Below are 14,998 nucleotides of genomic sequence, written 5' to 3'. Positions count from 1 at the left end.
CAAAAAGTTGTAAAACGATAGCCAGGAAACCTCAACAAAACGGCAGCAGATGTAACAACTGCAAATGGCCACTGACTTGCACTGATTGTAAACACCGCACGTATCACCCAGCCAGGGCCGTGGATTTGAAAAAGAATACCACCTTCTCTGGGTTGTAACTGTTTTTTTTTCACGTTTTCGGTCCAAATTTTAACCTTCTGTCATAAACTTGTGCGTGGAACATCCCTCAATCCATTACACATATTTACCGCGTACGACACCAGCCAAGATGTAAGAGTGCATCAGGGTTTATTTTCCACAACTGATTTCGTCATGCGGGGCTAACTTTGAACGGAGTAGCAGAAGACCACAACATATTAGCGAAATCAATTACTCGGGTTACTTCCCACACTACAGGAATTACACATATACTGTCCACGATTTATTCAAGTGTCTGATGATGAAGAAAACAAGACGAGCAGCGCCGCGATAGAAAAAACGTTAAAAATGAAACTTTACAAAGTGGCGCAGTTCCGTAGAAACGCGGCGGGGAGCTGGATGAGCTGAAGGTGTACCGACGACGATCCGATGATCGCTCAGAACAGCTCACTGGCCAACTACAACTGTTGGTTTCACAAGTTCGGTTGCCTCGCGAATAAGATCAGTGATTTCTCGCAGGTACTGCGTAACAGAAATATATGGTTTTTATGTGCCGCAGAATACCTAACTACCTTTGCTGTTTGTATCAGCTTCAACCTAAACACATCAGATGTCGTAACATCTAATATGAACTTTTTTAGAAATTATTGTTTTACAGCACGTAATTGTTTGATTTATTACAAAAAATTACAATGTACAAACACAATACTATTGCCAAAAACATCCAAACTAGTGGAACGTGTAAATTAGGTCTGCTTAAAGCACGCTGCTTTCATACAAAATTAAACTTATTGGTAAAACAAACTACCTGGTCTTCTGTACAGGGAAGTCCCGCGGCCTCGTCTCCTTCCCCCTCCCGACTCACAACGTAATCCACAATTTCTCTCATCACGTCCTGTGCATCTTCACTGCGCCGCTGTGGAAAGTGATGAAGTTTGGCCCAAACCCGACATCTTTCAGCGACTGATTCGCAGACGAAAAATTTCTTCTCAATGCCTGATTAATATCAAGTTCAAGATAGGTTAGGTGTAAAACGTAATTGAGACGTTGGTTTGTTATGTGGCACTTCTGGTAGCTTCGAAAAAAGAGTCTGAGAAGTTATGGCAAAATCTAGATGGATCCCAAAAGAGCAATAACTTTCTTAAAAAAATAATAAAAATGCTTGAATGCAACAGTCAGCAATTTTGGAATACCATCAACGGTAAAATGGTATTGCAGTAAAACATAATATTGGCCAACAGACAATTGCAGTACCAACATCAAGGAATCCTGAATAAATGACCTTTGCTGGATTGTTGTTGCTCAAAATACGACTGTCAGTACCTGGGAAATGACGCTTGACCAAGATTGCCAAATGACCATTTCTGTAGAAATGTGAGATACTAACCGAGGTTGTGGAAACAAAACCGCTTGGTGGCTTTGTTTGCAGAACCATCTGTCAAAGCCTGACATGTGTGGTCGTCCATGCATTGTTCAATGGCACTCGGTTCACTTTTTTCCAGTAAATCCTAGGAAATGCAAGGGTATGAATAATTTTCCGGGTAATAGCAATACCAGACTTTTAAATTAAGGAAGCTATTCCACTGAATAGTTTACAGAGATCTGTGTGCAAATTGGTCAAAAGTTTTTTCTGTTGAATGGTTGCAAGTGTGTATAACTAATAAAAATAGAACTTCAATCGATCTTACTTTGAAATCTTGTGACAGAGGAAGGGACTCAACCAATTGAGCCTTCAGGGCAGTGATTTTTCGCTCAAACTTTATCATTGCTAAAAAGCAATTAGAAAATAAACTAAAACGCTAATAGAAAAAGCAGAAAATAACATGGTTTTAACGACGCAATCCAGTTCGAAAATTATATTGTCTGAAGATTTCAACAAACATAATTTTTATAAATTGTTTAATCAAAACTCTAACAAATTTTTAGATTTTAGACAACGTAACCATATTGATATCTTTACCCACCTTCAGTTTTGTTTTCTCTATCCAGATTTTTGTTTGCATCAGTCCTCGACAAACACTGCAGAACAAAGAAGGTCACATTAAATTCTCCAGGTCTACTACAATATGACAGGAATACTTACTCTCATGTAATCGTTCACAACTACTCTGAGGAGCCCTGGATCATCCAGGTAGAATTCTTGTGCTGGCTCCGCTATGGTTTCCTCTGCTGTAGGAGTTGCATCTTCACTAAAAAGCCTATTTCACATGAGATAAAATTTTTTTTTAAATGCGAACAGTATTCAGTGAACGCTTTTTGCTGATGTTGCTGCTGACTGACATAAACATAACGAGCTGATTTATTTTCTTTCACTAATGTCGATCACAGGTGTGTTTAAAGTGTTTGATTTAAGGTATGTCAGTTAACAGCAGCATTGCAGCTATATTCACTGCAAGTTTTTTGAAACATTCACTGCAAGTTTGGTTGCAACGTCAAGTAGTTTTCTACACTTACACAAGTTTCGACTCGACTTCAACTTTTGATTTTTTAGGACGACCTCTTTTGCGTTCTGTGCCTAAACAATATACAGAAAAGCTAAAGCTCTTTTTTGCCCATTTTAAATAAATATAAGATTGAGTTTCAAATACACACCTTGGGCAGGTGGGGTTTGGGGTACTTTGCTCTTGGCAGTTGGTTGGTCTCCTTTGAACTGAGCACTTTTTGGCGGTCTTCCTCTCCTCTTTTTAACCTAAAAGCCACTCGTAAAAAAAAGACACAAGACAATTAAATAAAAAAATACACATACTGCAGGCTGCTTTGTTGTTTGGAAGTCCATGTTGTCACCAGATTGTGATGTCCTAAAACAATACAATTCTTTGAAAAAATGTACATAGTGATTTAAAAATGTTTTGATGTTTTAAATTGCTGTTTGCATGTTTATGAGGCAATACACAATCCAAACTGTTTTTCAGTTACACTTTGCTATTTTATGGTCTAAAGTGTGTAAATTGCTTTAGAATTAGTATAAAAAGAACAAGGCGACCACTCACCCACTTCCGGGCAACTCCGGAACATCAAAAAGTCTCACAACATCAGTTCCAGAGTCTTTTAAAAACTCCACACTCACTGGCGCATAGTTTTTCTCCATCTCCGGCAAATAATTAAGGTAGTTCGATGTAGCTTGAAAATACTGAAAAAACATTCAATTTTACAAATAAACAAGTTTGAAAATGTCATTCTTCTTACATTTGTATCTCCCCTTTGCTTAAACTTGACGAGCACAGAATTTTGCAATCGCCAAATGTAGTTGGAATCTGAATACAAACAATCCACTGGCAGTCGTTTGATTCTCTCCTGCATGTTGCGATCAACCAGAAAAACTACCTGGCTTTGTTCCGACAATGTTGATGATGTCTGGCAGAAAATGATATGCATACAATGTCAAAGTAGGTTTACGCATTGAAGCAAATATTACACTTCAAGCCATATATTTAAAAATTTAGATCACTTTCATTCAAAATTTTTTTATGAAATTGGGGCAATATTTCCTTTCTGTTAGCAAGCATGATTAAGCCTTGGGACAAATGTAACAGTAAGTAGTCCGACCAATCAGTTAATTCAGTTCAGTACCTTTATCATTTAACTAAAATAACCTACACAATTGATTAACAGAGCCTCTGTTACAGAGGCTAAATATATAATTCAAATCAGATTTAGTTTGCTGGAGGTGGACGTACCTTTTTGCTGACTTCACTGCATTTTGATGATGTTCTTGTGTTTGTTACAGGCTGCCCTCTGTGTAACATAATCTCCTCCTCATCACTATCAGAAGCATCTTCGTCGTCATCATCATCTGGCGAATCTGAATAAACTTCATATTTCAGCCCACCCTTGCTGGTCAGTGGGGTGGATTTACTACGCATTCGACCACGCTTGGGTGCTGGTTTTTTGGGTGCCACTTTGGCTCTTTTGCCCTTGGGCAAGTATTCATCATCACTTAAATCACTTCTCCCCAAGGCAGGTTGACCACGTCGGATAGGAACCGTGGCATAGGTATCATCCGAGTCATCATCATCATCAATAAAGTCATCCTGCGAACGTCTCTTTCTTCTCCCCGACCTTGACGCTCCCTTTTTCGTGTTCAGTGATTGACTTCTTGTCACTCTACGACCCCCTCTGCCCTTCCTTGGCTTTCTCTTTCTTCCAATAGTGAAATCCTCATCTGAACCCGACATGTCTGGCACAAAGTCATCTTCTTCTTCCTCTTCCGGCTCAAACCAAGGGTCTTTAGTTGCGTCATCCTCCACATCGTTGTCTTCTTCCTCCTCCTCTTCATCTTCCTCTTCATCTTCTAAACATTAGAAGTTCTTTAACCTCATCTAATTTCCAGGGTGTGGTGACATAGATGGAATATATCCACACAATATGTAATGCACATATTTGGTATAAAGGGTTGTAGGAATACATGTGTAATGAAAAATGTGGTATATCCAATAAGTATTTTAGCTAGCCCTTGCCTGAAACTTAAGACTATTAAAGTTTGCCAAAGCAAAAAGTTCTGCTGGCTTGTTGTTTCAAAATCACCACATAGTGTTTTCATTAATGCATTTTTAATGAGATTTTGTTGAAACTGTAGCTGGACTGAAAAGGTGCTTGGCAATACCTAAAGTTAAATTTGTGTGTGTAAAAAAACAGACCTTATTGAAGGAAAGTATATTGAAAACTTAATTTTATATAAATAATCAGTTTAAACACTAAAAAACTAATATTTCTGTAGGCCAAAAAAAATTTGTTTTATGTGACTAAAAAATAGACAGACTATGATAGATTCCCCCTTACCAATAACTTTTGGGTTAGGTTTGTTGGTAGCTGGAGTATTTACATATCGCGGCGGTGCAGTCCAATTTGGGTCAGATGCTTCTTTGTTTGTAACTTTGTTTCCTGCAAAGCAAGTTGTCAGTGCAACAGCTCACAAACAACAGAGAATCAAATTGATATATACCATTTTGTTGTGCAGTAGGAGCAGCTGTTTTTGCTTGGTAAGTCTGTTGTGCTGGTGGATTTGATTGTCGAAGGACAGGCTGTCCTTGGAAAAGTTCTGTTTGATTAAAATCCTCCCCAAAGCTTGCACCCATTGCAGAACCAGTGGAAAAGTTTACTTGCGGTTTTGGAACCACTGCCGCTAAACACCATTATGTACGTTGTTATAGATACAAGGGGACAGCAAAAAAGAAAGGTATACATAATAAATTCAGATATATTTCTATTGAAAAATTGAAAAGCAGTAAATACAGCACAAAGCTTATGGACAAAACTCGCATAAAGAAAGGAAAACAAACAAATTAGAACCTGGTTCACTTCTTTCAGTCCAAATTTTTTCGCCAACAGGGACATTGGCATATTGCATTGGTGCCTGCTGAATGCAAAAACAGCAGTGTTGTTAGAAAAAAACAAACATTATATACAATCTAGATATTGTTTTACCATTTGATTTTGGTTGACATTAGCGGATACAGGTGGTGTCATGTGTTGACCTACTATAAAGAGGATATATTTTACAAAATATCATTTAATTTATTTGTTGGTAAAGTCACATTGCATTTTAATTGTAAAGAGATTGTTCAGAGTACTGATTTACCTATTGGATTAACTGTCTGTGGCATTGGCTGCTGATAACCCCAACTGCTGTGTAGGGCAGTCTAAAAGGCATAAGATTTGTAAGTCAATCAAAACTACCAGTAACAACAGGAGCATTGCAAACTGTATAACTGAAATGTGTAAAATTATTAAAAATATTTGTACCTGTTGTGTTGGTGGCTGCTGCTGGTAATTAATTGGCAAGCTAGCATTGGTAGTGCCTGGCCCTGCAACAAGTGCAGAAGATAAATAAGACTCTTGGTACGAGATTTAATGTGTGATGGTTTTCTTTTTAAAGCACATATAACAACAACTGGTATGAGCTTTACACACAAGTTTGGAAAGTTGTACACTGTCATGAATAAAAAAGTTGACAGACAATCTGGGAAAAAACAATTAGCTAATGCATTAACATACAAAAATGTCAGTTTGTCTGCATATTTAACAATCACCAGAAAAGACTCTCTCTTGCAAATCATGAACTTTCCAAATCTAATACTTTGTGAAGAATTTTTTTACCTCGGTCATTCATTGTGCAGACAAACGAATGTCTTTTGTGTGTTAATACATTAGCTGTCTTTACACAGATAACATGGTGTATGACATCTGTTCCAATTTGGCAAACAAGAAAAGTTTTACTTAATAACCGACTCTAAACAGGTATGTTTTAGAAAAAAATTATCATAAACATGTTATTACCTTCATAACCTCCAGATCCACGTTGCACATAGTTGGAAGCGCCCGGCTGATAGCCATAAACATTCGGATTCATTATGCTGAGTATCAAATGTATGTCATAGCCAAAGAGACCGCTACAATAAGTGCACAATTATACAAGCTTAGTCTGACCTGCAAATAAAAACAAACCTTTCTGATACTATTGGTAATGATGGAAAAATACATATCTTATTCAAACAAAATTCAGCAAAAACCTATAAATTCCAACAGGAAAAACAAAAAACACATTAAGCCAACTTTTAACACAATTGTATGCATGATAAAAACATTGGTTGTTTACAATGTTAGCTTCAAACACCAATTGGGAAAACTACAAAGTACAGGTAAAAAAAACCTGAATATTAATTTTTACAATGCACGCCTTGCAGTGCTTGTTGACTTCTTGCGTCTCCTTTTCGGGATACGTCATGCGTAAAATTTGTGAAATTGTTTTTCGCCCTAGGGTATTGCTTTATTTGCAGAATCTTCATGTTTGTTGTAGCGTTTAAGATCTATTCAAATTGATAAAATTGTAAAATTGATCATAGGAAAGCGACAACGACTATGGTATTATTTCCGTGAGGAATATATTCATTGTTCACATTCCCTACGTCACAAAAAGATAAAAAAATTTCAATGCTCAAATAAACATTGCGTTGTGTAGGATTTAAAAAAAAGATCATTGCATAAATCAACAATAATTATCATTTAATTATTTTAAATTATTATTTTACTGCTTCGGTCGGGAACACAACATAAACCTGTACCCTAGCGGCTCTCTCGGTATTTACGTTTGGGTGGATTCGTTTTTGCCTGGGGTTTTATTGTTAGAAGGTTGTACAGTTTCAGCGATTTTTAGACCCTTTAATATGCAGTTGTTGTAAGCCATTGGCGATTGGCGTTATTGTGTATGTTTTTTGTTGTTGAATAACCCCTGGTTAATCGTCAGATCAGAATGGTTTAACTCTAACCTAATGAATTTGAATTTGAACTGATTTACAAATAATATATTATTTTTGTACTTCGTTGCCTTATAGAGAATGTGGGTATATGTAGATAGAAACATATGTACAATTAGGGTGTCTATTTAAATTAGTGTTAATCTATTAATATTCAATGAGTTTCTGTTTCATGTTTAGGCCTACTCAATTTGTCAATGTAGGCTGTAGCTCAATAAGGTGTGTTGTTTTGTATGTTGCACTGGTCATACAAATCATGTTTTTATTACAAATAAATTGGCTTGTTTAAAGTGATATATAACAGCATAAGTTTGCCAGTGTTTCATACAGTATCCTTTATAGCACGGAATGATACCAATTTTCACATTTATACTATTTTGCAGATTTGTCGCATCACTGCCACATTAATACAACATAAATTGGCTACTGGTTTTGTTGGTACATGGTCGATTCATCTTTTTGGTGATTTTTACTTTTGGCCAAAAATATGATGCGAACACTGAGAAAGAGTTTTCGGAGAAAAAAGAAGCCAAAAGTTCCAGAGAGCAGCCGACCCCACCAATGGCAACAGGATGAAGAGGCAGTGAAAGGGGCTAAATGCAGTTTTCATGTGAAGGTGTTTTTTTTCTGTTACATGTCTGTATACCTGATATGAAGTCTCTTTTAGCACATAATATAATATGTTAAAATAAGTTTTTATTGTGGACAGAAAAGGATTAAATTACAATTGGGTGCAATTTAAATGTACACACTTTACTTATATTGTATAGGCGATAGAGGGAAGTTTAATCGCAGTATTGTTTCAACTTAGTAATAATGCACATAAATGTGTATCAATACTATGGCATCTGTTCCATGAGCTAATAATAATTGCATGTCCAATGTTAAGATTTAGGATAGAAAATCTGGTCAATAACACAACTTGCAATGAAGTGTTTATGTTTTTGTAATAGTACTTGGGCAGCGTTGAGGTGCAGGAGTCGCGAGGGATGCACATATGTGAACAGGCTGTAAAGCAATTGAAGCACGTAAGTAATGCATGATGTTATAGTTACTTAATGACAACTGTTACAGTGGGATTTTGTGAAGTGAATACAAACAGTACTTATGGTAATGCCTCAGCATGCTGAGTGTATCATTATAGTGTCACATATAAATGGTTGTATCCATTGTCTGTTTTTTGTTGTTGTTTTTTTTTCAAAATGCTTGAACGAGTTTTGTTTATGTGATGAAGGAAAATCGTCGAAACAGAGTTCCACATTTGTTTGGCCGGGTAATGTCCAACATGCATGATCAGCATGCATACATACTTGATTTCTTTTGTGCACGACCGGAAGTGCAGCTTTTCCATACATTTCTTTGCATTAAGAAGCATATATCTAACTTTTTCTTTATCTAACAACTTCCTTCTGTTTCTAACAAATACCTATGAATTATGTATAACATGTATGGAGTTACTTAACATTGTGCTTGGTCAAAAGTTTCAATAAATTTATATTTCCCCCCTACTATGATAATTATAATCTATTGGCACGCAAGTTCCCGGTTAGAAATAAATAGTTATTTGGAAATTTAGCTGTATAACTACTGTGTGATTTACTGTATGTGCCCAGATTGTTCATGTGTAACAACAAATGTTTAAAGGTGTATATTGGTTTCACTTGTTTCCCATTTGAATGATTTTACTATGTGGGTTATACAACACAGTTTACTGTATTTTGTATTAAAACCCTTTATCACCTAGCAACCCAACTATTGATCTGGGAACATGGTGATTTTGCTGAGCTGCCTTAAGTGTTACAGCATCTTATCAACAGACAGTACTAGTACATTTTTTGCAACATTCCAAATTGTGTAAAATTAGTGTACACAGAATTATTATGTAACCTTGCAAGCTGCATGCTTTAAACAACTCATATAGAATTTGTAATCTATCCTAAAACTCATTTGCTGTGGTGATGAACCTGGGTGATATTGGTTATAGTAGCATTGTATGCACATTTCATGAAAAGTTTATAAAGTATACACCAGTATCAATATCATTGTATTTGTAACTGCATTGTTCGCATGTGCTATAAACCATACTAGTCAAGCTAATTGTGTAATAAAGTGTTAGATTTGTATCCAATAAAGATTTAATTCATTTCAGTGCACTAAACACAAATTAATAAAAAAATATTGTCAATGAGATTTACATCCTTATTAAGATCTTTCCACTAACAGGGCAAGAAGAAAAAAATCCGGGCCATGCTGCACGTCTCCCCAGATGCACTGCGCGTTGTTGAGGACTCCACCAAAGCACTTCTTCTTGATCAGACCATCGAAAAAGTTTCGTTCTGTGCCCCTGACCGCAATTACGACAGGGCATTTTCGTACATCTGCAGAGACGGAACTTCCAGGCGATGGCTGTGTCATTCTTTTTTTGCCATCAAGGAAACGGTATGTTTTTTAGTTGCAAAACTTGCCATCTACTTCCTCTTTAGTTTCCCCACATGTGTTTGAACAAGATTAGGCTGTTGATATTCCAGTATATGGATCAGGACCTGGATCAATGGTTAATAAAACACAAATTCCTTTTGATTTAAAGTAACAGTAAAGTAACATATTATCCCCAGTCTAATTGTGTTGTTTTGAAACTTGGAAAGCATAAGGTACTGCAGTATGTTGCTTGTTGCTCATTTGTCATTGTTAAGCCCCTAACAACTTCCTGTGGTATGTTTGGCCCTAAAAAATTTGGAGACAATATTTATGAATGTGTAAAGGGTGAAAGATTAAGCCATGCTGTTGGGTGCGCCTTTGCCGCCTGCTTGGAGAAAAAGCAGAAACGTGAAAAAGAGACGGGCGTGACAGTGACTTATGATAAGAACAGAACGACATTCACGCGTGAGGGTTCCTTTCGGGTGAAAACACTCACTGAACAACAAGAGGAACTGAATAAAAACAATACATGTAAGTGGATGTCTGGCAAAAAGTTGATTTGCCTGACTGTGTGTGATGATGGGTATTTGCATTGTATCAAAATAGAACGGGGGTTGTGTTTTAAAGCCATAAAATCTGCCACTTACAAAGTCAGTGCTGCCAATGCTGGTAAAATACAAATAGTAATGAAATATAGTAATTTGTTGACATGCATTTCACACAATAAGCTGAAATCTCAATGCCTTGAATATTTAATGTAAATTTGAACATATTATATACAAGCTATTTTAACTTACTTTACATTGAAACAGGTTTTATGCAGTCACAGTAATTTGTAAAATCAAACCCAGCATAATCTGCTTCATGCAGTTTCTGGGAATGTGAAATAAGCTCACCACAATGCTTGCATTCAACAAAGCACTGGGAGATTAAACCTCCAGCTATTTTACGTGATAAGAATGCTGGCTAGTCAATATTTGACTTCATGGAACTTTAAACGACTGTTGTTTGCGGTTGCAGCTCCGGTTAGCTCATCTCAAGTGAAAGTGGAGGTTCATAATCCCAGTGCAGTGCCAAGACCACACGCTCCGGCTCATCTTATACGCCAGGCGTCACTCAGGTAAAACCACACAACCCTCAGGTTATTGAACTTAAATGTTCTTGACAGCATCAGAGGAAGTTCCTGGTTAAATCGTTTGTATTCATTTTGAATAGTCTAACGCTTTTGGTCGGCTAAAATCAGGGTCAGACACTTTCATTTGAACCCAACTTTTTATTTTAGATATTTCGTTCTTATTTGCAAACATGTCCGCGTAATCGCGCAGGTCAAACAGAAAATGGCATGCACGCGAACCCGGGGTGAATGTAACTCATGTAAATACCAAAAATGATGTAATGGCTGAAGTGGCCCCACTATCATTGCGCGTCAGCAAACCAAACATCAGACGACCGCAAACAGGCGACCGAGTCGTTTCTCTGTCCAATTCGCACAAACTTCGTGACCTTCGACCCACGCAGATTTCAAGTTGGTTTTAAGTTTGCTGTGTTTGGTTTCCAGAACGTTCGGATCGAAGAAAGGCGAAGAAAATTCTCTGACGTCACCGTTTAAACGCAACTACTCCCTGCCGCTGCAAGTGGGAAGGTCGAATGTTAATAGGCCGGTGATGAATGCAGGTATTACCTCGCGAGGTTCTCATTGCCCGAAAGACAAAAAATGTCAGAAATCAACCTGTGTTGCGCTATTATGAATGACGTATCAGTCTGTATTGATCAGCGTGAAATAATATTCGAAATGAGTAACAGACGACCAGCCTTTAGGAGAATATTTTATGGAACTGACGCTGAGTCACTCATTAAATATTTTGGATTCCAATATCGTTAATGTTAAAACTACGCACAGTTGTCCATTTGAACACGGATTTTGCCATCAGTCTAATAACTTTAATCGTGTCGATTCGGTTGTTTGAACGATTTTTGATTATGCAGTACCTGAGATGGAGGAAGAGGAAAGCGCGGACATAAGTCAGATGTGTTCAACCATAACCAACACGTTTTCGAGTAACAACAATGATGACCCATTCGCCAAAGCTCCAATGCCCAAACTTGGATCCCCTTTAACACCCAAACCAGGTACGAATTTAGAATTTCCATATAATCCGATGATTTCTATTTTTGTCCTGGAACGTCTTCTTGTTAAATGGGTGTGGCAAGTTAAAATGATTACCTGATAAGAGACAATTCTTCATTAAGCATTTGTCTGGACGTCAATTTTTTCAATCCCTCGTGAGCACAGAGTCGACATTTGTTTTTAAGGATAGCCATTTTTAACATTTAACAGAAAACCGAATTTGTGTCAATTGTTTTCCAGGAGTATGGCATTTTGTTGGCTTGACGACGCCCATTTTGTGCGCATTTACTATTTAGAATCATTCTTTTTAATTAAATTTAAAACACGATTGTTTCTTAATTTTGTCTGAACCTTTTAAATATCTGAAAACACACATGTAAGTGCCTGCCAGTTCATTGTATATCCACCATTTGTGAAATTCTGCCTTCGCCCTTAGCTTGTTTTAGTCATACTTTCCACACTTGCGCAGTGAACGGATTCGACATTCCCCTGAAGCCATCCACTCTTCCACTACAACCCACACCAGTACACGGCAACCATCAGCAACATCAGCAGAAGCAGGCGTCCTCGCCTGTACGAGACACAAACCCGTGGGCTGAAGACACGCGCAGGCAGCAGTTCCCGACCCAGTTCGGCACCAGCGGCGCACCCATGCATGGCCACAAACGCACAACGTCAGAGGCCGATAAGTGGCTGAGTGACGTCGAAATGCAGGTTACGCACAATAACCACTCGATGGCGCCCTACCACAGTATACCTCCGCAGCAGCCGCAGGCTTTCGCCGACTTTCCGCCGCCCAATAGATCCGCGGTCGACCCGTTTCAGCCTCAAATGGGAAAACCACATGGCTTCGTGGTGAGCATCTGATGGCTGTACCCTTCTTGCGCTCTGAAAGTATTACCGTTTTAACTTGCTATACTATTGAAGGCCTAACTGTCGCCAACGCCAATGGATTCGCCGTGAGTCGTATCGATTTTAGCTGTACACGAACCACGCCCACCTGTCTCAGCCAATCACAACGCGTCTACCCGCTGGCAAAAGCGGGTACCTAATCTTCTTTCACCGAAAACGCGGTAGTTTTATTTCCTCCGGTACAACACAGAGGTCCCTTTGCCATATCGGGTACATTGTAACACTGTCCATCTAACTGCGGTATGTCCATGAGCCTTTTTTGTTCTAACACCGCCACCGTTTGTAGAAACCTTTTTTTTGATGATTTGAAACGGTGCGAAAGAAAATGCGATGATGTTGAAACCCCTGTATGAGGTGCTGCCTGGTGCGATGTTGTTATTTTAGTTCAAAGCCCTAAATATATAATTTGCCAACGCTTTCGTTAACGCGTTGCGACTGTTTCTAACTCAATGGGTTTTGCCAACTTTCATTTTTTCGGTGTAATTTCCATTGCCTGCTGAACAGCCGATTTTTGTAATTATAAACTCTTCCCTTTTTTCCATCTATTAACAACCCCCATTATATATCCTTAAGCAATCAACCAATGCCATGTTGGCAAAGTGTACTCGCAATTTGGGAAAATTGTGGCTTAGACCGAAGTAGTGTATTATGTTAAATTGGCAATCATAACGCAATACAGGCACTTACTCTAGCCCGTCCTCCGGTAATCGAGCGTATACTGCACCCAAAACGCACTCCCAACAAACTTTTATCATTTTACCCTGTTTTGTATACGAGACTAAATGCACTCATACGCGTATAAGCGAACTAACGCCACGTGATACTACAGCTAATAGGGCATCTAGAGTGTTCTTGCTGAGAACCCCGTACTTACTATCACAGGGATTGAACCGGCTTTGTTCTGTTGTACAAAAATCGTAACTGAACTTCAACCGATATGTGACACAATTTACATACAACATACGAATATTGAAATTGATTTAGTGGAATTGCGATAAAACAGAAATACCATACGAGTAATGCGCCCGGGCCATGACTCAATATAATTGTGCTGCTGCGAGATGGTCCTTGTTGTTAATAAGGTTCTTTTCTTATTCGCTCACGTTCTTGTAGCCGCATTGCAAGATTAAGTGAGCTCCCGATGGTGCTTCCAGCCCCTACTGTCGTCAAGTGATTTTTAGTATGGAGATGCATTGGTAGCCCTTTTCCGCCTACATAGATCTACATAGTTAAATGTACACATATTTTTCGCAGTCATTGCGCATTACTGCGACAGGACGGGGTGCGAAGTTTGGTAAATTTACCTTTGCCTACAATATTTCTAATGAGTTACGGTGTTTGTGTGTTTAGGCGTGCATGTTTTGTTTGGCCAAATCGTGCGTTTCACAGTAATCCACGCATATCCACCAATTGTATGTCCTGTTTTTTTTGCGCTCTTTCCGTTGAAAATTGTTCTAAATGTCGGTTGATCAACTATATGAACTGTTCAATTCCTTTGCATCCCGGTTGCTTTGTGTAAGTGCGCGTGGCTTTTCCGCTGTACAGTTTTTCTCTATTTCACGCCAAACCCTTCAGTAAATCCCGCCTTGAACATGGCAAATTTACAAAACCTGTGTTTTATTGATTTCTTCCCAACCAACACATTTAAAATCAGGCTTAAAAGTGTTTGCATAGAAGCTGAGTTGTTGCATGAATGCCGCAGTTGCCTGCTGCCCGATGACCCGCTGTTGTGTTGTGTTGTATGCTTACAAGATGTACATGTAGAAGTGTCACTGCTAAGTTTTGTCTTTGCTCACTGGTTCTTGAACGCGTTCTCGCCATTTAAAAACTTCTTTTTTTGTAATTATTCGCCACGTTTTCGATTCCTTACCATATTTTTTTTCATAACTGTATCATTTGCTGGGTTACGCTTTTCATAAGCGCGGCATCTTCCCTATTTTACTCACCATTTGCGCATGTACAAAGAATCTGGTCGCTTGTGCAACCGCGCGCTGCGCTAGAGTGTCGCGACCTCCGGTTGAGCGAGCGGACAAAATTTTCGTCTTAACTTTCCTCTGCAACTACAATGTGCGTTAATTTTCTTTTCTGTCTCTGTAGAATCCTGTTGTAGACAGCTTAGTACCATCAATCGAGTCTGGAGCAAGTTAAA

The 14,998-nt window shown here is 38.4% G+C and overlaps 2 protein-coding genes across 5 annotated transcripts; one reads left to right on the top strand and one right to left on the bottom strand.

Annotated features, from left to right (window-relative positions):
* Window positions 1-408: 408 nt before the first annotated feature.
* LOC145888979 (uncharacterized) lies at window positions 409-6,560 on the bottom strand. Of its 3 annotated transcripts, none has more exons than XM_082979847.1 (19): window positions 6,415-6,560; window positions 5,881-5,942; window positions 5,717-5,777; window positions 5,563-5,615; window positions 5,428-5,494; window positions 5,081-5,260; window positions 4,918-5,019; window positions 3,816-4,429; window positions 3,325-3,492; window positions 3,129-3,268; window positions 2,885-2,936; window positions 2,731-2,827; window positions 2,593-2,653; window positions 2,222-2,336; window positions 2,103-2,157; window positions 1,827-1,906; window positions 1,526-1,646; window positions 947-1,134; window positions 409-660 (listed from the first exon to the last, which is right to left on the bottom strand). In XM_082979847.1, the coding sequence occupies exons 1-19, from the start codon at window positions 6,485-6,487 to the stop codon at window positions 586-588; spliced, it is 2,364 nt and encodes a 787-aa protein (XP_082835973.1). In that variant the 5' UTR covers window positions 6,488-6,560; the 3' UTR covers window positions 409-585. The 3 variants fall into 3 exon arrangements, with proteins under 3 accessions (XP_082835973.1, XP_082835975.1, XP_082835974.1); XM_082979849.1 differs by having other exon boundaries at window positions 2,222-2,327; XM_082979848.1 differs by having other exon boundaries at window positions 5,428-5,491.
* A 1,009-nt stretch (window positions 6,561-7,569) lies between these two features.
* Window positions 7,570-14,930, top strand: LOC145888331 (protein numb homolog). 2 transcript variants are annotated; one of them, XM_082979050.1, is made up of 10 exons: window positions 7,570-7,610; window positions 7,775-8,007; window positions 8,345-8,419; window positions 8,626-8,664; window positions 9,615-9,830; window positions 10,154-10,340; window positions 10,830-10,929; window positions 11,368-11,483; window positions 11,796-11,939; window positions 12,407-14,930. In XM_082979050.1, the coding sequence occupies exons 2-10, from the start codon at window positions 7,879-7,881 to the stop codon at window positions 12,802-12,804; spliced, it is 1,404 nt and encodes a 467-aa protein (XP_082835176.1). In that variant the 5' UTR covers window positions 7,570-7,610; window positions 7,775-7,878; the 3' UTR covers window positions 12,805-14,930. The 2 variants fall into 2 exon arrangements, with proteins under 2 accessions (XP_082835176.1, XP_082835177.1); XM_082979051.1 differs by lacking the exon at window positions 8,626-8,664.
* The last annotated feature ends 68 nt before the right edge of the window (window positions 14,931-14,998 follow it).

The sequence above is a fragment of the Ascidia mentula genome, chromosome 2, assembly GCF_947561715.1.
Source record: "Ascidia mentula chromosome 2, kaAscMent1.1, whole genome shotgun sequence".
NCBI classification, from domain to species: Eukaryota; Metazoa; Chordata; class Ascidiacea; order Phlebobranchia; family Ascidiidae; genus Ascidia; species Ascidia mentula.
This window is presented reverse-complemented; position numbering and strand designations above follow the sequence as displayed.